General features: G+C 32.3%; 4 protein-coding genes across 4 annotated transcripts; 2 read left to right on the forward strand and 2 right to left on the reverse strand.

Annotated features, from left to right (window-relative positions):
- Nucleotides 1-800: 800 nt before the first annotated feature.
- On the reverse strand, nt 801-2329 carry LOC127253499 (uncharacterized). The gene is made up of 3 exons (XM_051278124.1): nt 2220-2329; nt 1718-1841; nt 801-1572 (listed from the first exon to the last, which is right to left on the reverse strand). The coding sequence occupies exons 1-3, from the start codon at nt 2279-2281 to the stop codon at nt 1378-1380; spliced, it is 381 nt and encodes a 126-aa protein (XP_051134081.1). The 5' UTR covers nt 2282-2329; the 3' UTR covers nt 801-1377.
- Nucleotides 2288-5211, forward strand: LOC127253537 (UDP-glycosyltransferase 74E2-like). Its single transcript, XM_051278180.1, has 3 exons — nt 2288-2834; nt 3560-4225; nt 5140-5211. The coding sequence occupies exons 1-3, from the start codon at nt 2532-2534 to the stop codon at nt 5209-5211; spliced, it is 1041 nt and encodes a 346-aa protein (XP_051134137.1). The 5' UTR covers nt 2288-2531.
- On the forward strand, nt 5182-8848 carry LOC127253882 (protein BOLA4, chloroplastic/mitochondrial). Its single transcript, XM_051278679.1, has 3 exons — nt 5182-5541; nt 7496-7563; nt 8438-8848. The coding sequence occupies exons 1-3, from the start codon at nt 5266-5268 to the stop codon at nt 8586-8588; spliced, it is 495 nt and encodes a 164-aa protein (XP_051134636.1). The 5' UTR covers nt 5182-5265; the 3' UTR covers nt 8589-8848.
- Nucleotides 8849-9692: 844 nt separating this feature from the next.
- LOC127253818 (probable CoA ligase CCL7) lies at nt 9693-15706 on the reverse strand. The gene is made up of 6 exons (XM_051278592.1): nt 14567-15706; nt 11246-11435; nt 11007-11152; nt 10594-10661; nt 10150-10252; nt 9693-10050 (listed from the first exon to the last, which is right to left on the reverse strand). Exons 1-6 carry the CDS (start codon nt 15578-15580, stop codon nt 9937-9939), a joined length of 1635 nt encoding a protein of 544 aa, XP_051134549.1. The 5' UTR covers nt 15581-15706; the 3' UTR covers nt 9693-9936.
- Nucleotides 15707-20809: the final 5103 nt, after the last annotated feature.

The following is a 20809-nucleotide window of genomic DNA, read 5'->3' on the forward strand; positions in this document are numbered from 1 at the left end:
ACAAGGAAAAAGAAGAATAAGGAAGAAGAAGCTTATAGTCACGAGGATATTTTAGTAATTTTATACATAAAGATATCAGTTTATGGACAAAAAATTGCATAGCAAGCGCCGTTAAATCCTAAAGGATGAGGGATTTTTTTGCAACATTTTGAAAACTACGATGAGGTTTTTTGGAATTTTAAAACCACAAGGGGTTTTCAACAAATTCAAGAAATCACTTGGGGTTTTTTTGCTATTTTACCTTTATTCTATCGTTGTTAATGTATTTAAATTCAAGTGAAAAAATAATAGTATTCACACGATAATAATAAAAAAAATAAAGAATTTTATAATAATACAATTATTTAAAAAAAAACCCTGAAAGTGTTTGTACGTTAGTGTGGTGTTTGAGTTTATAAATAGTAAAAAATTGAATTTGAATAATTATTAGTATTATATTGAGATGTATAATAAATAAAGGTAAAAGGATTAAACTATTCATATTAGTATTGCGTAATATAAAATATAAAGATAATGACATTTGTGTAATATATTGTAAATTAGAAAGATATTAAGATAATACAGTTACTAAAAACGAAATAGATACTTTGTTATTTGTTATAAGATGAACCAAAATGAAAAATAAATAGATTGTTAAGGGACAAAGGGAGTATAAGAAAAAAATAATTGTTTAATTTAATAATTTTTTTAAAAAATCAAATTTTTGATAGGACTAACAAATGTTAAAACTAAAAAAAAAAAAAAGAAAAAAGAAAGAAACACATACTAGGGGTTTGTTTAGATAGGAATTTTTGGAGGCTTGGAAGTTTGAAAAAAAAGTAAAAGTTAGTATTTTTTTTGTGATGATGTGAGAACCCGCGAACCTAATACCCTACAGGTATACCATTTGTAACGTGCTAGAAGCTGATAAGGCCGGCGCCCAGGCCCAAGCCCGCCGTCCCTTATGCGCAACAAGCCTTTGTATACCGAATAATGCGGGATAAATAAGGCGGGACGCGTACCTACACCAAAGAAATATGTCGTTGATTTGCCGTATAGGATCGGGGCTTGCACACATGGGACGGACTATGACCGAGAACCTGGGCAGAAATGTCAGTTCGTGACACTCTCCCCCACTCAAAGTCGCAAACACCCTCGTGCGACGCCACTTGAGTACACCGACATTTCTTGCATGTTGGGCTAGCGTCCAGGCGTCACTCCATTGACCTTTTCGCGCGTACCCCGTTGTGCTCACCAACCGCCAACGAGGTTTGCCATAGCCGACCCACAACTAGCCTACTCCGTCGCTCGTCTTCAACACCATACGGGACACCCAGACACCCATGTTGCGACTTCTCCATTCTTCGCCCGAGAATCGTCCTTGACGTGGTTCCGCTCTCACGAACAAAGCTCGCCCACCTTGGCGCACCGGCACTGTCGTACATACTCCTTCTCAAGGAGCACTCCACCCTGAAATGTCAGATATGCTCTTCCTTGTCGTGCCCTCAGCGTGCTCCTCCCTGAAGAACTGCTCACATGTCCACTCCTTCCCGTTCGTTGGCCTAGCGATTCTTCGACTCCTTCGAGAACTCGCTAGTACAGCATAGCAGTAAGAACATTATAAAATGCACTCGGAAAAATAGAGTGTTTTATTGACTCTTAAAACTGAAATGTGATACAAGTGAGGACTCCTTCGTCCTCTATTCTGCCACCTTCCTACTAGCTCCTTCGGTATTACCTGTTGGAATTCACACTCCCTTGTTCTTTTTTTCTCTAACCCTTCTTCACTATGAATGCTGTAATCACTATGCTTGAGGTGTCGGATGTTTGAATTCATGACCTCGCAGTCATACTTCCAACACCTACATCACCAGGCCATCCCAGAACAGTGAAAAATATATATATTTTTACAAGAAAATAAATATATTTAATATAATATTTTTTAAAAAATAAATAATGCCAATTGTGCGAAAGTTTTTATTAAACATATATTTTTCTTATTCCCTAGCGGAACTAAATTTACATAACTTTACAGGACGCCAAAAAAATAATATTTTTTCATGAAGTAAAGGAACAATTGTCAATCAAAGCCTACTAGTCAATCTTGGCTACCGCTAAAATACTCACACACACACTCTCTCTATTATATATATATGTATGTATCTGTTGTCAGTGCAGAGAAACTTGAAACTGAGAAAAAAATGGTGAAGGAAAAGGGGCACGTGTTAGTGGTGACATACCCGTCGCAGGGCCATATAAATCCCCTTTTGCAGTTCTGCAAAACCCTAACCTCCAAAGGCATCAAATCCACCTTCGCTACCACTCCCTACACCATCAATTCCATCCGCGCCGCCGCCGGAATCGACGTCGTCCCCTTCTCCGACGGCTTCGACGCCGCCGGATTCCACGACGCCGCCAGCCTCCAGGATTACATCGACACCTTCAAAACCGCCGGCTCCAAATCAGTCGCCGACCTCGTGCGCCGCCTCAACAGCCGCTCCTCCTCCTCCGCCGCCGCGGCGCCGCCGGTCACGTGCCTCGTCTACGACTCGATGCTCCCCTGGGGGCTCGAAGTGGCGCGGAGCCTAGGGATTTATTCGGCGGCGTTCCTGACGAATTCCGCCGCCGTGTGCTCGATTTTCCGGCAGGTGGATCGAGGGAGGATGAGGCTGCCGGTGGCGGCGGAGGAGTTGCCGGTGAGTCTGCCGGGGATTCCGCCGCTGGGGGCGGAGGAGATGCCGACCTTCCTGGTGCAGGCGTCGAATCCGTACTTGGAAGCGGTTATGGAAATGTTTGCTCTCATGGATCAAAACGACTTCATTTTTGCTAACAGTTTTGATATGCTCGAAAACGAGGTACTCCAACCTATATATTTTATTCTATTTATTGATTATATTTAAGAATTTTTATTATTTAATATAAAAATTAACATTTAATATAAAATATTTTATCATAAAATATGTAAAAAATTTTGACAGTTTTTTATATTTGTATATAATTATTTTTTTAAATAAAAAATATGTACTTGAAAATCAGGCAGAGATACATAGGGAGTATTAATTTTTATAGTAAATTAAGAAATAATAGTTTTTTATTAGTAAATGGAAATGTGTAAAAAAATTTGATATTTTTGTTTTTAACTTTATGTAAAATAAGTGTATGTATAACTTTATGTTTGTAATTTAAATAAAAGTTTATTTTTGTATTAATTTGTGATTACTTATATTAAAAAATAAAGAAATATTTCGGAATGATATATATAAAAATAGTAAAAAAATACTTTGAATTGAGACTAAATTATATTTTTGAAAAAATACATTATTTTTTCTTTTTTTCACTTAGCATTATAGTGTATTCTATTAATGCATGATAATTGTCTTTTTTTACCAAACAAAAACTTTATCATTTTTTTTTTCAATTTCATCATTGTACCAAACAATTCTAAAATATTCATAATATGCAATGTGAAAAGTTACTTAAATATATATATATATATATATAATTGTAAGTAAATCGACATGTTGAATTTAATCTCTCTATATTTACGTCGGTTGATATATAATTTTCCGTACAAATTAAGGTAGCGAAGGCCATGTTAGGACAGTGGCCAGTGAAGATGGTTGGTCCATCAGTCCCATCAGCTTTCCTCCACGACAATCTCAATTCTGACACCGATTACGGCAGCAGCCACGACCGTCTCCCCGAGGGCGACGCAGCCACCGCCGACTGGCTCAACGCTAAGTCCCCCAAATCCGTCGTCTACATTTCCTTCGGTAGCATGGCGCAAATCTCAGCCGTCCAGCTCGAGCAGATCGCCGACGGCCTGATCGAAAGTGGGTCCACCTTCCTCTGGGTGGTCCGGGAGCCTGAGCACCGGTTCCTCCTCCGAACCCGCCTGGACCGAGGCGCGGCGGAGGGGATGCTCGTCCCGTGGTGCAACCAAGTGGAGGTCCTAATGCACGAGTCGGTAGGATGTTTTTTGACGCACTGTGGGTGGAATTCGACACTGGAGGCTATTAGCTTTGGGGTTCCGGTGGTGGCGATGCCGCAGTGGAGCGATCAGCCGTTGAACGCGAAGTTCGTCGACGAGGTGTGGGGGGTTGGGGTGAGGGTGGGTAGGGGGAGGGGGGAGGGTGGGGTGGTGGGGAAGGAGGAAGTGAAGAGGTGTGTTGAGGAGGTGATGAAAGGGGAAGAGTATAGGAAGAATGCTTTGAAATGGAGGGATTTGGCTAAGGATGCTATGAGGGTTGGGGGAAGTTCTGAAAAAAATATTGATCAATTTGTTCAAAAATTGATGGCTAATTAATTATTGAGCTAAACCTAAGTTGAAATTAAATAAGAAAAAAAAAAACTATATTCTCTTTATTTTATTCGAATTTTTTTTTTTAGTGTCAATTCTGTTTTATTCCAATTATTTATTTTTTTATTTTAAGTAAAAATAATTGTACACTAATACCACTACAACCTTTCACTTTTACTATAAAAATAAAAAAACAAAAATATTAAAATGTCAAAATTTTTTGTATACTTTCACTTACAAGCTACTATCACCAAAATTTTTTACACATTTTCACTGAATGTTATTTGGAGTGGAACGAAGAGAATATATGTTATTTTATCACTTTTACTTGTACGATTAAAAATATTAATTTATAATTAAAAATTTAAAAAATATATTCAAAAGTAAATATTTTTGAATTAAATAGACAAAAATAATAAAAATAGTATTACGTTACAATCCCAATTCATAGTTGGGCTTTGCAGTAATATACTCCCTCCGTCCAGGAAATAAGTATACATTTACTTTTGGTCGCAGAGATTAAGGAATAATACTATTTTAATTATAGTTGATAGGTAAAAGTAGTGAAATGACATTTTTGCTTTTTACTTTTTTGGTATAAAAGTAATGATGTGAGGTAAAGTAAGGGTATTTGTGGAAAAAATGGGGTATTTAATGAAATAGTTACTTTGTAATTGGACGTCCCAAAATAAAAACATGTATACTTTCTCGCTGGACGGAGGGAGTATGTTACAGCAAATGGACATAATTTATTTAAAACATATTCAAATAGTAGAATTTATGTTACAGCAATGGGGGCTGGGCTTCTGTTAAAATTCCAATCCATATTTGGGCTTTCAGGCCCATACAAAAATACATAGAAAATAAAGAAAATGCTTGTGGCCATGGCTATGGCTGATCTGCTGCTTTCCTCAAACCTGACCCAAAGGTAATCAATCTATCAATCGAATAATCCATCGGTATTCTCCACCCATTTCTGCTGCATCATGACGGCGAAGGCGCTGCTCGTCCGGCCAAACATGGCGGCTCTGTGTTTCATCGGAAGCCGTTTCCCTGTTCGTTCATTTCTGCCAGGGGCGATGATGAAGGCGAAAACACACAGCAACCTCTCGATTGCTGCTCCGTCACTGCCAACGGCGAACCTTCGTTTCAGGAGCTTTCCATGGCCTATTAGTCGGAGTTTCTGCATCCGAGCATCGACTGAACCTGACAATTCGTCCTCCTCCGCTGTCTCTGCGTTCACTGAATCAATGGAGAAGAAGGTCGATCTCTGGCTCTATTTCGTATTTCCTTGTGTTAGTTGACTTCATATTTGCTTTATCGTCTTCTACTCGTTGCAGTAGCTACTTTTTCTATGTGGAATGGTTAAATTGCTATGCTGTTTAGTCTAAGCAGTCCAATAGTGATTTGATTCTGTGGTACGGAGATACAGTTGGTTCATGCTTTTTTTTTTTTTTTTTTGATAAATGTATAGAAATGATGGATAGAATATGTGCATTTTTGGTATATAGTAGTTTTTTTGTAGCATTTTTTAGATTTTAGAAACCATATATGCCTTATGTATATATATGTTATTTTCTGTATCAGCTTGGGGTATGTTTACATGAAGTGATTAGTTGAATTTTGTGTGTAATTTTACACACAAGGATTGATTGATCCATTGATGAGCATGCCATGGTCTAGAGCTTGAGCTAAATCTAGTGAGAAAAGAAAAAAATTAAGTAGTTTTTAAGGTGCGTTTGGCGTAGAAAAATAGAGACAAGGAAAATGAAAATATCTTACATTTGTCTTGCTTGTTTGAGTGAGAAAAATTAGATTTGAGAAATAAATAATTTCTAAGTTTTTGTGTTCGTTTATATTCACATAGAAATGAGGATAAAGGAAAATTTAGAAATGCATATGCTGTGCTCATTCGGTATTTTTCTTTTTTTTCTTTCTGTTTTTCGACTTTAACAATTTTATATAAAAATATTCAAATCAAAACTAAAAAAATTAAAAAAAGAAAAGATAACCAACTAAATAAATCATATTTCTCTGCAGATTTCCACTTCATTAAAACCCTCTCTTACTCCTCTCTATTTCACTCTACTAGATTCAATCTACTAGCACACAAATCTCCTCTGGATTGATCAACCATATTGCTCCATTTCTATATTACATTTCTCAGCTATTGAATTCTCTTTCCTTACAATTCTATTCTTTCCTATAATTTATCTAAAATTCTATTTTCGGTACCAAATTTAAGAGTTTATTGTAACTAATTTTTGAGTTTATCAAAGAAATGGCAATATGTTGGCTATGTGATTGGCAGTTTTCTTCCTGCATAATATTTTGGTTTCCTTAAAATTTGCTACATTTCGATGTATTAGGATTAAAAGAGTTGTCTCGAGTCACTTTTGTATGGAATTAGAACGGGAGAATGAAGAAGCACTTCTAAACTTGAGCTGATGGTATTATGGAATATTTAGGCATTTGCAAGTTGTAATGATGAGTTAAATTGAGGTTTGAAGTACTCGGTTTATCGAACAGAATTTGACTCAATTCCTCGCGGATGGATTATTTCCTAATGTGGGAAATGTTTACATAATTCTACCTTTCTCTTTCTCATCATTGACAAAATTATAGTGATTGAGATTTCGATCAGTGAAGATTTTACATTATAATCACATTTCTTGGAAATTAGTCACAATCTAATGTGTTTAGGAGTAAAATAATTCATGTCTCGAGTTTTATTTAGGACTAAAAGAATTCATTTCTACCTGGTCTATTTCCCATCATTAGCTACATTTTAATGTATTAGGACGAAAAGGGTGCTGAGAATAATGAAGAAGCACTAGTAAACTTAAGCAATCTATTTTGCAACATGCTAGGAAATATTTGAATTCTAATGTCTGATCGAGAGAACTTTGAAGCGCTCATCGTAACAAAATTTGAACTAATTCCACATTTACAAAGATGGTGATTGAAGTTTTCCATCTGTGATAAATCACATGCTAATAAATTTAAAGATGGAATTTACTCTTGCAATTGAATTAAGGAAGACTGATGGCAATAATTAGATTCTTAGGAACTTACAGCATTTCATTCTTTCTTTTACTTGCTGAAGAAAAGCTTTGAATTAGTAATTGTCGAAAGTTAACAGCTTTACTTTGGTATGTTATTCTATTCAACTATGAAACTTTGTTGCCTAACTAATGTCACAATGTGCTCGGTCAGATCAAAGAACGGTTAAGTGCAGATTCGGTTGTTGTTAAAGATGCTTCCGGTGACGGTCGCCATGTTTGGTGAGGACTCCCTCGTAGCATAGTAAATTACACAATTAAATAAGTTGAATAGAAGTTTGAAAATTTTTGAAAATAGTAAAAAATTGAATATTTGATGATGATTTTTTTGAGAAAAAGCTTTTGTTGATAAATAATGTCAATTTTTGTTTAGAACAATTTTGGAGAGTTTTGAGACTATTAAGAAGTTGTTATTCAATATGATACTGCCTCCGTCCGCTCTAAGGTTCTCATTTACTTTTTGCGATGTGATCTTTGAATATTAATTATTATATCAAAACGTAGTACAAATTACAAAAAAAAATTATAAAAATACTTCGATTAGTGTTTTCTAATACTAATATAAAGACATTTGTACAAAAATTTATACAAATATAAGAATATTTTTAATGTTAAGTACAATAACGTAAAAGGTAAATGTGACCCGCGGACGGATGGAATATTTTATAAAGTGGGATATTTAACCTAATATTTTAAATGAAAATTAGATATTTTAACTTTATATGGGTGTGTTTGTTTGAGAGATTGGATTTTGAGTTGGGATTTGAATAGTAAAAAAATTGAGTTGGAATAGTTATTTGATGTGAAGTAAATATGTTTTGATATGATGTTTTGAATGTAAAATTAATTTTTAGTATAATATAAAAAATAAAAAACAGGCATTTGATTTGATATTTTTTAGGGAAAAAATTTAGTGAATAGTAAAATTTGGAGTAAAACTTCCAAACGAAAACACCCTATTTTCTTTCTTTCGATTATTGTTGATGAATAGTATCGAAATTTTTAAGAATATGTATGTAAACAGAGTCTTCTATTTCGAATAACTTACCTACCTACCTACCTATAAATTAAAGTCGGGCATATGTTATGTTTGCAGCATTGAGGTAGTGTGTTCGGGGTTCGAGGGGCAATCAGCTGTGAATAGACAGAGGATGGTTTACAAGGCCATATGGGAAGAGCTTCAAGACAGAGTACACGCCGTTGATCAGATGACTACACGCACTCCCTCCGAAGCTTCGGCTAAGTAAGTGAGACAGAAAATCTTCCATATTGTGACTAATGGGTCATATAGACTTCCATATATTTTTAATGTGCCCGAAGCTAAGAAAGCCATTGTCGGGATATTAGAACTCCCGTTGTGTCCCGCCCGCCCCTACCCGTCCCGACAGCCTCCCTCTACTTTCTTTTATATGTTGAGAACTGAGATCTATACGTTAAAAGGAGAGCTTTATTAGGCTCTCGTTTGTTTGTATTAGCAAGTTCATCGGCTACTGTTTTCTTTGAATAACATTTTTCTAATGCAAATCTAACAATCTTTTATAAAAATTCTTCCCAAATATTAAATTGATAGATAAATATGAGACGGATGAAATATCATTTAGACATAAAGTCCAAGCAAAATAATTAGAAGTGATCGATATGGAATACCAAATATTATATCAAAATTTTCAGTATGATAAAAAATAATACTCTCTCCGTCCCATTAATAAGTATCCAATTACTTTTTACACGTAGTTTTAGATATATTAGTATTATATTAGAATATAGTATGAATAAAGTAGAAATGACTAAAATAATGTGCGATACAGGTATTTGTAATATTATATAGAAAGTACAGTTACTAAAAAAAAGGAAATGGATAATGGGACGGACTAAAATAGAAAAATAATACTTTGTTGTTACGGGACAGAGGGAGTATAACTGTACCAAAATTCTGATATAATATTTTTCTATTTTAGTCCGCAAAATTCTGATATAATATATATTATACTGATCTATCGAATACTAAAATATTAAAATAGTATTAAAAATATACAAAAATTTAAATAAAATATAATTAATATGTAATTTAAAAATATATTAATAAAATAATAATTATATACTAAAAATAATCATAAATTAAAATTAAAATTAAAATATCTAAGTAATTTAATTAAAATTAAAAAAATTATAAATTGTAAAATTTAAAATGTTATTAAAATACATAATTATATTTAAAGAAAATAACAGATTATGTAAGAGTAAAGAAAATGAAAAAAAAAAATGACATGCAATGAAGGAAGTAGCTTTCTTTATCCATCCAAATTATTAAAACCAATCTTTCAAGTAAATAGAGACAGAAACGTAATAGCTTTGACAACTACTTCTAGGCTATGTATTTCAATCAAAATTGAATTGGTATTATGCACAATCATCTTTTCATTCATCGTGTCACAACCCTTGTTTAATATTCCTTTCTTATTTCTATGTTATTTTTTCACACTTGAATTAAGCTGAAACGAACTGAATACGAACACGAGGAAGCAAAACTAAGTCCTCTTATTACAACATAAGCGAACATATATACGCAAAACCAATTCAAATGCATGCGTACCGTTACATTTTGGACCGGACCTTGTCGATGAGTTCTCTTCTGAGTATCTTCCCCGACGCTGATTTTGGCACGCTATTAACGAACGTAACTCTTCTCAATTTCTTAAATGGCGCAACCTACAGCATCAAGTGTCGGTATAACATTACTAATGTCAATCATTCAGACACTCGAAAACAATTATCACCCGGTCGCATTGATAGTACAATAAAATATACCTGATCGGCGACGAACTTCTTGACGGCATCTTCAGTGATCGAGCTATTAGGGGAGCGCACGACGTAGGCAATCGGGACTTCGCCAGCTTCAGCATCTGGCAATCTGAAAGCAACATAGTTAATTTTCATTTAAATTTATGTTCATTTTTCTTTTTAACGGTAATAATAATAATAATAATAATAAAAAAAAAAAGTAGAAAAAAATAAAATTACTTTTTTACTATGTTATATAAAGATAATGATATTTGTGTAATATACTGTAAGTTGTAATTTGAAAGAATATTTTTAATGTTAGTGGAAAGTACAATCATTAAAATAGAAAAATAGATAGATATATGGACTAATAATTATTACTCTATCTTATTAAAACTCGTGGCCAAATATATGAGCATACGTTTCAATGATAGAGAGATTATATGTTTTCAGATGTTATAGAATGCTTACGGGATGGCGACTGCATCGAGAATCTCCGGATGAGAGACGAGAATAGCTTCAAGCTCTGCCGGAGCAACCTGACAAGAAATCGAACGTTTTTGGCGGTAAGAAAAACCTGCTATACCTTCAAATCGAACATTTTAAATTTTAAGCAGCTAACGTTGCATACGATGAATGAACTAACTTATATTCGTTACCATCAAATATATTTTTATTCTCACCAAATATCATATCAAATATAATTTTTTATTATTCCCTAATCTTTGATCTTAACACTCCCTAAGTATCACGAATTACTCGAAACTACTTTGTGAAGTCCTTCAAGAATTATTCGAAACTCCGGCAATAAACTTAAGCAGAACCACGCATAAATGTATACAACGCTAAAACATCGAAACCTCAATTCGTACAAAACGACTTACCTGAAAACCTTTGTATTTGATCAATTCCTTAATCCGGTCGATAACAAACAGCTGACCCTGATCATCAAAGTGTCCAAGATCGCCGGTGTGCACCCATCCCTTGCTATCAATCGTGAGCTTCGTAGCCTCGGGGTTATTGAAATAACCTAAGACGAAAGAAACAAAAAGGCGATAAGACACAAAGATCGTGTTTTCCCAAAACAATACAAACATGCTTGAAATTCGAGGCGGGAGGACACCTTTCATCATATTGGGGCCTCGAACCCATATCTCCCCGAGTTCCCCGGGGGGAAGGGGCTTCATTGTATCAACACTAACGATTTGACATTCGATTCCTGGACTGAGCATTCCAGCTGCGCCAGAATGTCGAGGCCCTGCGTATGGACTCTCGACACAGATAATGGAACAGGTTTCGGTCATTCCATAGCCCTGAAATCGAACAAAACATTTCGTCACAATGGAAAGATTTCATGCTGCCATCCGAAGAAGTCGACCCGAGTTTGATAACTAACAAGCATTCTATCATATCCAAATATTTAGACAACTAAAGAAATTTCGACCTATTAGTAAATACTTGGGGTGCACTCTTTCAACAAAAAAATATATACATTTTTCCAAAAATATTAATACATTACACGCATTCATTATTTTTATATTCACTACCCAATTCCACATACCTCATATCGAAAAATACTCATTCAAATTATCTCACAAAACAAACACACATTTGATCTCCACTTTTTTTTTAACGTTAAAAATATACTCCATCGGTCCGCCTCTAAGGATCATATTTACCTTTTACGTCATTATATTTAATATAAAAAAATCTTCTTATATTTATATACATTTTTTTTTTAACAAATATCTTTCTATTAATATTATAAAATACTAGTTGAAGTATTTTTGCAATTTTTTCTTAATTTATACTACATTCTGATACAATAATTAATATTCAAATATCAACATGCAAAAAGTAAATGAAACTTTAGAGCCGTATGGAGACATCAATATTTTCCTTCACACAAAACGATCATATTAAATCACTAGCAAACACAAGACACGAACTTGCATGCCGAAAGCTAACCTTTTTAATTGACATTTGGATGTCGAAACATTCTAAGATTTGATAGGTTCCTTCGAATCTAAAAAGAATGTGGTTCTTAGAAATATGCACTCTGTTCCTACAAGGAGTTTTGGTTTTACCTATCAGCTTAAATGTGATAATTTTTTTAAAAAAACAATAATGTATTTTTACATGAAAATGTAAGAGTTATAAAAAGATCAATAAATAAAATAATCTAAGTAGAGAGACATATTATATTATGCTAGCTTTTGCATAGTTTTCCAATTTTTTGTTTGAATAACTATTTCTACGTGAATACTTTTGCCTGAACAGTGAAAGTTAAAAGTAGAATTTTGGAGAAAAGAATCACCAAACAAGGCTCTATTTAATTATATACTTACTCTTCATTTGATTTTTTCCAAAAACAAAAAAACAAAATAAAAAACCTAACTTTTATTATTCTCCAAATTCTTAAAAAATAACCAAACTTCAAAAACACAAACAATTTTCATACAAAATACCAATTTTTATAACTACTTTATCTAAATAATATTTAAAATATTTAAAAAAAGAAAAATATTTAAATATTTAAATTAATGTCATCACACAATATACGTAAGATGTCGGTCTATATTAAATACTCCACTATAGCCTAGGCGTCCTACATAACTATATTTATATTATATATATATATATATATATATTACTATGTCCTCTATGATTGCCAATAAATGCACCTTATACCATATTTAGCTTTTTATATAGTAAAGTAAAATAAAATTAATAAAATAATTTTTTTCAATTAAAATTATAAAATAAATATAATGGATTTGTTCACCCTATTTATTTTCTACTATACCATTTCTCATAAATATTTTTTTAAAAAATACAATATATATATATTTTATTTATCCAAAAAAAATTAAAAATTTAATAAAAACTATTGTTTTTTATATTACTCGACATGATTCTCTATAACTAGAAAACACATTAATTCAATATAAAAACATATTTTCTCTATATATATATTTAAAAAATTAACAATTCAATATAGAAATACTTATGTTTTTATATTATCAACACGATCATACAAAAGATTAAATAATTTTATAAATATATTAATAAATAATTAAATATATATGCTCAGTCTCTTAACAATTGATATTTTTTCTATTTTTTTTTTATATGTGACATAACAGTTGACATATCTTTATTTGGGATAAAACTTACTGAATCAAAATATACTTAAAAATATAAATTAATTTAACTAAGTACATAACATATAATATTATAAATAAGATAGACCCACTTAAAATTTCTTTATTTTTATATCTACTAAAAAAATAAATATTTTTATCTATATTTAAAACTCTACTTCTTTTATAAAATAGAATTAGTTTAGATTAATTATAAATAATTAAAAGTATTTTTTAATTTAAAAAATTTTGTTCTCTATAAAATAATATTCATATAACATATATTTTTGTTATATAATTTTTAAAATATTTAAATATATATTTTAATTTTTTAAACATATATATTAAATTTATTTTAAAATTATTAATATTATTAATTATATAAAAAAAACAAAATTATAATTTACTATTATTTACATTATTTTCTTGCATAAAGTATCACACCAAAAGTTTGTTCCTCAAATTTGAAGACTGATAACAGTTTTTGTTAAAAAAAAAATCACAAACAAGTGCATAATTTAAATTCAAATTTACCACGATAGTCTTGCTATTAAAAACAAAATACTAGGAGTGGGAAGAAAAACGGAACGAACCATCGAATTGAACTGAGTCGAATTTTCGGTTAAATTAGCAAATTCGATTCGAATACAAATATTATATATTTGATATTTGTTTTATTCGATTTCGATTTTTTATATATTTTTTTTTCGATTAATCGAACCGAATATATTTATACATTTATATTATTATATTTTAAAATTTATATTAATAATTATATTCAGGTCGGATATTTAAAATATTTGCAAATATTTTTTATTTAATTAAAAATTTAATTATTTTTTAATATTCCCTCTTTCAAATCAAATTAAAAGGTGGTCATTTTTTATTTTCGTTCATATACTACCCACTAACATAATAAATACCCTTCTAACTTAAACTATATTGCACAAATTTCATTACTTGAGTATTTTTATTTTTTTACTACAATCCAATATAATACTAATATTTAAAAATCTACTTGAAAAAGTAGACGTTAACCTTTTTACTAGACTGATGGAGTATATTTTTTCTTAATTCGATTCGGTTCGTGTTATTTGCAAATATTTTTGATTAATCAAAATTTTCGATTTGGATCGAATTATTTGCAAATAATGCAAATATTCTTGATTAACCAAAATTTTTTATTTGAATGTTGCTCGCAGTTTCAAGTATTTGTTAGCTTCAAATAATCAAATAACAGCATCTTTGCAAATAACCCACCCTTAATTATTAGTGCTAACTAAAGCAGTGAACAATCGTACCTGAAGAACAACAGCTTGGGGGAAATTCCTGGCACAATCCTGCATCAATTCCTTCCCCAATGGCGCAGCTCCCGATCCAATCTGCTTCAACGACGAAACGTTATACTTCTTCACCACACTGTTCTTCGCCAACCCCAAAACAATCGGCGGAACAATCCACAGATGCGTCACCGAATACTTCTCAATCGCCTTAAGAATCATCTCCAAATCGAACTTCGACATCGACACGACTGCGTTCCCGTGCTGCAGCTGCGCGTACAAGATCACCGAGAGTCCGAAAACGTGAAACATCGGAAGAACACACAGGAACACGCTGTTGAACTCCCCCGCCCATCGATTATCGGAAGTGATCATCGTCGCCGCCGCGATGAAGTTCCGGTGACTGAGAATCACTCCCTTGCTCGTCCCCGTGGTTCCTGACGAATACAGCAGCGCAGCAGTGTCGTCCTGCTTGATTCCGTACGGATTCCGATCCAGATCTACAGATCCGTTGTTGTTCACGAGCTCAGAGAACGAAGTGATTTTAGGAATTCTTCCGTTGAGTGAAGAAGTGTTCTCATCATCCAATAGAACAACAGGTAAACCAAAATCTCTAACCTTATGCAGCAAGCTTTCGACGGTGATTACGAGCTTACACGTCGAATCGTTGACCTGTTTGGAGAGCTCGGCGACGGTGTACGCCGGATTGACGGTGGTGGCGATGGCTCCGATGGCAGTGATACCGAGGAAACAGAGAGGAAACTGGATCGAATTTGGGGAGAATATGAGGACGACGTCGTTTTTTTGAATCCCTAATTTTATCAATCCATCGGCGACTTTGGAGACCATGGATTTGAACTGAGAAAAATTCAATGTCCGAGCGGTGTGCGCGTCGATGAGAGCTGGTTTGTCGTGGAAAGTGGAGGCGTTTCGGAAGAGGAAGGAGACCATGGAAAGGTTTGGGTCTTTTGGAAGATAGAGAGGCGGGCGGAGGGAGCGGTAGATGCCGTCGCGGCCATAGCCGGATTTCTCCATGGCGTGGTGTTCTCCGATGATCAAACAGTGTGGAATTTGAGAGGGAATGGGTGAAGAGTTACGGAAGGAAGAGGCGTGGGAGAGTAGGGGATGAATTGGTGAGATTGGATTGGAGGGAAGACGCAATGGATGGACTGGACCCAACCCTCATAAATGCAGGAAGGATGCAGTTGGTCAGTGATTGGGGTGTGGACCACGTGACAGAATCGTTTGGATTTTTATTTATTAGTATTTTTATTTTTTTTTTTAATGTAAAAACATACATAAAATATTCTAAATAATCAAAAAATTAAAATATTAATAAAAGTTATTACAATATAATACTCCATTCGTCTCAGCTAAAATATTTTATTTAGATACGAAATTTTAGATATTGTGTAATTAATAAGTAATTAATAAATATATTAGTGAAAATAATTATAAATTAAGATTAAAATACTAAATAGTTTAATTAAAATAAAAAAAAATTATTTCCTCCGTCATCCAATTGTATGCTCATTTGATCGGGTAAGAGTTTTAAAAAAAATAAGTTAAAGTAGAAATTTTCAATTTTTTCGATAAAAAAAAAGTAGAAAATTTGATATTTTCTTTCTAAAAAAAACAATAATAAATTTAGATAAACCAAAAAAGAAAAGTAAGAATATATTTGAATGGCGAAATGAGTATAAATTATAAATTTTAAAATGTGATTAAAGTATATAATTATATTTTTAAATAATTAAAAAAAGTATATAATTATATTTCTAAATAATTAAAAAAAACTAATTATATGTAACGGACGAAAATAAAAATAGTGGACAAATTAAGTGAGAAAGATTGAGTACTATTTTTTTTCTATTTGAAAAAGGTCTTTGGAGTTTAACAGATAAAAATAATAATAATATTTTATATTTGTTAGTAGAAATGTATAAATAAATTTAACATTTTTATCTTGTGATTTTATGTCAAAAGTAATTGTACGTGTAACAGTATGTTTATAATTTAAATAAAAATTTTACTAACACAAAATAAATAAACTATTCAATGAAACATACGAAAATGATAAAAAATACTTTAAATTAGGACGGAATGAGTTTCATATTAAATAATTTTAAATTAAATTAATTAATTAAATATAAAAAATAAAAATGTTAAAACATAACTAAAATGTATATTTTTTAATATAAAACAAATGAATAAAATATAGGATATAAATATCAAAAAAAAAATATGGGACTGAAGAGTATTACTTTACCATCATTTAAATACATACCTATTCTTTTTAATTGTCCTTAAAAAACATTAGTATTATTTTTTAAAGTAAAAATATGTACTTTCTTTATAAATAAATAAATAAATAAATAAAATTAACAATTATTATTTATTTTTATTAAAATTTGAATCGATCAAATGAGTATACAATTGCACGACAGAATGAGTTTTAAGGGTTTTTTTTTACGTTATTAGGTCATCTTCAACCCTGATTCAAAGTAATTTTACTACAATCATGAATTTTAATTTTTACTATAATTTTTTTTACTCCGAGCAAAAGGCTATGTTTGACTTTCTATTTTTCCCTTTTGTCGGCCTTGAGGCCGGATACGAATAAGTTTTTTCCTTCATTAATTTTGCGGTCAGGGCCTCTATTTCGGAAAATTCTTATTCGTCTAAAGCCGTCTCTACTTTTGCAAAGTCTTTTTTGTCTAAAGTTGTGGCTGCCGTCAGGGTTTTTGCTCCTGTAGGGTCCTCCAACAAAAAGTTTTGTCGGACTTTCTTTTCTTCTACCATTGTTGGATGTTACATCTGCTCTTTCCTCAACAACCCTTCAGGCAAAGCTTCTTTATCCTCAAAAGTCTATTTGTCTAAAATTAAATTTTCTGCCTACAAAATAGTACTAGACTTCTCTCTGAGCTTTTTTCTTGAAAATGATCTCCTAATGAAATACGCAAGAATGTTTGTATCTATGATAGGCATGGTTTTCTATTTATTCGGAGTCAGCGACTGCATCCCTGTTGTCTGTTGATGGAAGACTGACGGTTGTATGCTTACGGTCTGTCATCCTTGTCCTCACGTTTGGCAGGTCTCCATCCCTTTGGAGATTGGCTACATACGAACCTTAATATCTTCATGGAGGTGTCTATATATTCTAAATAGATTGTCCGCCAAATTACTTTGGTTGAAATTTATCAAAAGTTGGGAATCCACCTACCCTTGGTAGAGGCTTGACATTATTCCCCAAGTCTCCTGCGACCTGGGGCCCTGAGCTTGATCCTACCTACCCTTTTGGCGTTCGAGGCAGAATCGTAACATGGTCTTACTACAACTGCCCCGACCTTGGGGCATGAAGCCTATAAGAGGTTATGTGACAATTCCATAGCCTACTTCGGCAATGCAATTTTTGTTTGATGCCGAATTGCTACCATCTTGAAAGTATTCTACTGGCTTGATGCAACATTCAGGCGGTACAAATGGACTTCATGTAAGCCCTGATACCTTCACTAATTTTCCAACATGTAATCTCGAAAAATTTGTCTTTGCTCCCAATAAGCGTGCCAATTGTTGGAACTGAAATTTTGGATTTATGAAGCTTCAAGTTAGATTTTCCAAAAGGCTTCAAACGATGCGATCGACTCCCAATAGTACTCCACAAAGTCTGTCTATCATCAGATTCAAATGGCTTTAACGGCAGAGCCTTTACATAGTTTCGAGCCTTAACGACTGAATTTGAGGAAATTTGAATAAAATATACTAAAATTCGAACTAAATATACTAAAAAATTTGAATAAAATAGACTGAAAAATAAAGATAACCGGATGAACGGCTAAAAATCTAATTAATCGGATATAGTTTCCTGAAAAGAAGTAAAGATAATCTAGACAAAAGGATAGACTTAAACCTAAAACTAAGGATTAACTATAAAAAAAAGATAAAGGATAAATGGATCGTTTTTAGGATAAGTGTTATTGTGTGTTAATGTGTGCTTAAATTTGATTTATACTCCGTAAAACGATAAATAACCTCCACTTTCTCCTTCCTACTTTTTCGGAGTTAGTTTATTCGAACTCCATTTATGCGATTACAACTTCTCTTGTCATAGCTTCCAATTGCCTCTCCCACATTTTACGTTCTTTGACTATATTTGACCTTATCAAACTTCTCTTTGTGGCTGGAATACCTTGGCGGCATGACGCTCGGAGGACTGGAAAGCTTCGTATTCGAGAAGCTCTCGTTTCTTTTAAGGTCTTGGTCCTCATCTTACGAGCCTCTTTTATGTTTCTGCGAGGCTTGACTGATCGAAAGATTTTGCATTTGGAATGTTTTTATCGTCCGTGAGATTTTGGGATTTTTTAGAAGTAGAAGCCAAAAGTTCATTCCAAAGTCAATCCAAACAGTGTCTTAATGTTTTAAAGAAGAACAATTATGTGAATAGTATTTTTTATTTTTATTTTTTTTAAAAAAAAACTTAACCAAATCCACCATAAAATATATTTTTAATAAAAAATTAATCAAATTCAAATTTACAATCAAATAATTTTTTTTGAGTTTTTTTTTATATAAATAATATGAAAAAATTTTAAATGTTTTTTATATGTATATAAATACATTATATATTACTATAAAAGATTGAAATCTTTATTTAAATTAAAATATAAAATCAGATACACTATTTGTGACCGAATTAAATGAATTTAGTTATAATAGGCATGAACAAGTTGTTCAATGGGATCTAATATATTTTATCCGGTATCCCATTTAGCTGTGTGTTTAATATAATATAATTAATGCATAATAATTATTTTTATTTCATTGTATCATATGGTAAAAGGCATCACAAGATAGTGTGTCCCCCCTACTCTATTTGCAATAAATAGTTATTTAGTCAAATATAAGTATATAAAGACATGATATTTTAAATATAACATTAAAGTATAACATACTATAAATAAAAGAAAATTGAATAAATAATAAAAACTTGATCCTTAACTTACAAACAAACACATCATTGTATGATCCTAATCAATTATTTATTTATTTATTTTATTTAAAAATTTATTTAAAATATTCTATATTTTTTATTTGTATAAAACTTTTATAATTTAGGTCTTTATTTAGAATCAAATACCAATTTTATACAAAGATGGTGTTTAATAATTTTATATTAACACAAGTAGTTTCGCGCATTTTTACTAAAAACGCAAGAAAGTGTTACATAATTTACCAAAATTTATTGTTGATTGAACATAATATAAATATAAAAAACACAATATAAAAAGATATACATCGTATAAATTATATTAATATAATACATAACACATAATACAAAGTTATAAACTAACATTATATAAACAAAAAAACACATAAGTACAAAATTATATATATAAAAAAAAAGAACAAAACACATAAGTACAAATTCATCACATTATATAAAAATATACAACACATCATATAAAAACATACACCATATGAATTATATTAATATAATATACTATTTTTTATTTTTTATTGGATGACGTGAGAACCCACAGCCGCTACCCGAAAGTGCGCATTGGATAAACCACCGGACGAACCTAATACCCTGCAAATCAGGCCCGACGGGAAAGTCACACTAGGCAAACCATGTGTGGGGAGTGAACTTGTGACCGTGAGATCATGAGTTCAAACTCCAACACCTTCAGGTTCACCTGCCGCATATGATTTGTCCAGTGTGATTTGTCTTATGTGACCTACTTTGCAGGATATTAGGTTCGGCCAGAGTTTACCCATTGTGCACTTTTAAATAGCGGCGGCGGATTTCCACGTTAAATAAGCATAACAACTTATATAAATACAATATATATATATTTTTAGTTATTTTATTAAATGAAAATATACGTTGTTTAATTATTTTATACTGCTGATTGAATATTGCTTAGTCAACGCTACAACCAATTTTTGTATTCATCTAAATTTATTTATTAAAAAAAACCCGATAAAGTATTGGACCATCCAGCATGATTTCAAATCGAACCGGATTAGACCGGTTGCAATAGTGGGACTTGAGCCGACTCAAACTATTTTCCGTAATTTGAGCCTGGCCCAGGCCGGCCCATATAAAAGCGAATTCAATTAGGGCCTGCTAAAATAAGCCTGTATTAATCGGGTCTACCAGTTCGACCCGGACCGGCCCAACACGACCCACCCGATTCAAAATCTTTGCAGATTGGATTGAGTGGATCAGCCCTATAACCCAAAACTAAGAACTGTTAGCCT

This window comes from Andrographis paniculata, unplaced genomic scaffold, assembly GCF_009805555.1.
Source record: "Andrographis paniculata isolate CXL003 unplaced genomic scaffold, ASM980555v1 Contig51END, whole genome shotgun sequence".
Lineage (NCBI taxonomy): Eukaryota > Viridiplantae > Streptophyta > Magnoliopsida > Lamiales > Acanthaceae > Andrographis > Andrographis paniculata.

Bases quoted from the DNA above. Each gene is read 5' to 3' on its own strand.
- LOC127253537 (XM_051278180.1), top strand. From the start codon at position 2,532: ATGCTCCCCTGGGGGCTCGAAGTGGCGCGGAGCCTAGGGATTTATTCG. The intron at 2,835-3,559 runs GTACTCCAACCT...GTACAAATTAAG, and splicing joins TTGATATGCTCGAAAACGAG to GTAGCGAAGGCCATGTTAGG. The intron at 4,226-5,139 runs GTTGGGGGAAGT...AAAAATACATAG, and splicing joins TGGCTAAGGATGCTATGAGG to AAAATAAAGAAAATGCTTGT.
- LOC127253818 (XM_051278592.1), bottom strand. From the start codon at position 15,580: ATGGAGAAATCCGGCTATGGCCGCGACGGCATCTACCGCTCCCTCCGC. The intron at 11,436-14,566 runs GTACGATTGTTC...GTTCGATTTCAG, and splicing joins CCCAAGCTGTTGTTCTTCAG to GGCTATGGAATGACCGAAAC. The intron at 10,253-10,593 runs GTAAGCATTCTA...TGTTGCTTTCAG, and splicing joins CTCGATGCAGTCGCCATCCC to ATTGCCAGATGCTGAAGCTG.
- LOC127253499 (XM_051278124.1), bottom strand. From the start codon at position 2,281: ATGCCTTTGGAGGTTAGGGTTTTGCAGAACTGCAAAAGGGGATTTATA. The intron at 1,842-2,219 runs GTATGTCACCAC...CTGGTGATGTAG, and splicing joins TTTATATGGCCCTGCGACGG to GTGTTGGAAGTATGACTGCG. The intron at 1,573-1,717 runs GTAATACCGAAG...ATGCTGTACTAG, and splicing joins GGGAGTGTGAATTCCAACAG to CGAGTTCTCGAAGGAGTCGA.
- LOC127253882 (XM_051278679.1), top strand. From the start codon at position 5,266: ATGACGGCGAAGGCGCTGCTCGTCCGGCCAAACATGGCGGCTCTGTGT. The intron at 5,542-7,495 runs GTCGATCTCTGG...GTGCTCGGTCAG, and splicing joins CTGAATCAATGGAGAAGAAG to ATCAAAGAACGGTTAAGTGC. The intron at 7,564-8,437 runs GTGAGGACTCCC...TTATGTTTGCAG, and splicing joins GGTGACGGTCGCCATGTTTG to CATTGAGGTAGTGTGTTCGG.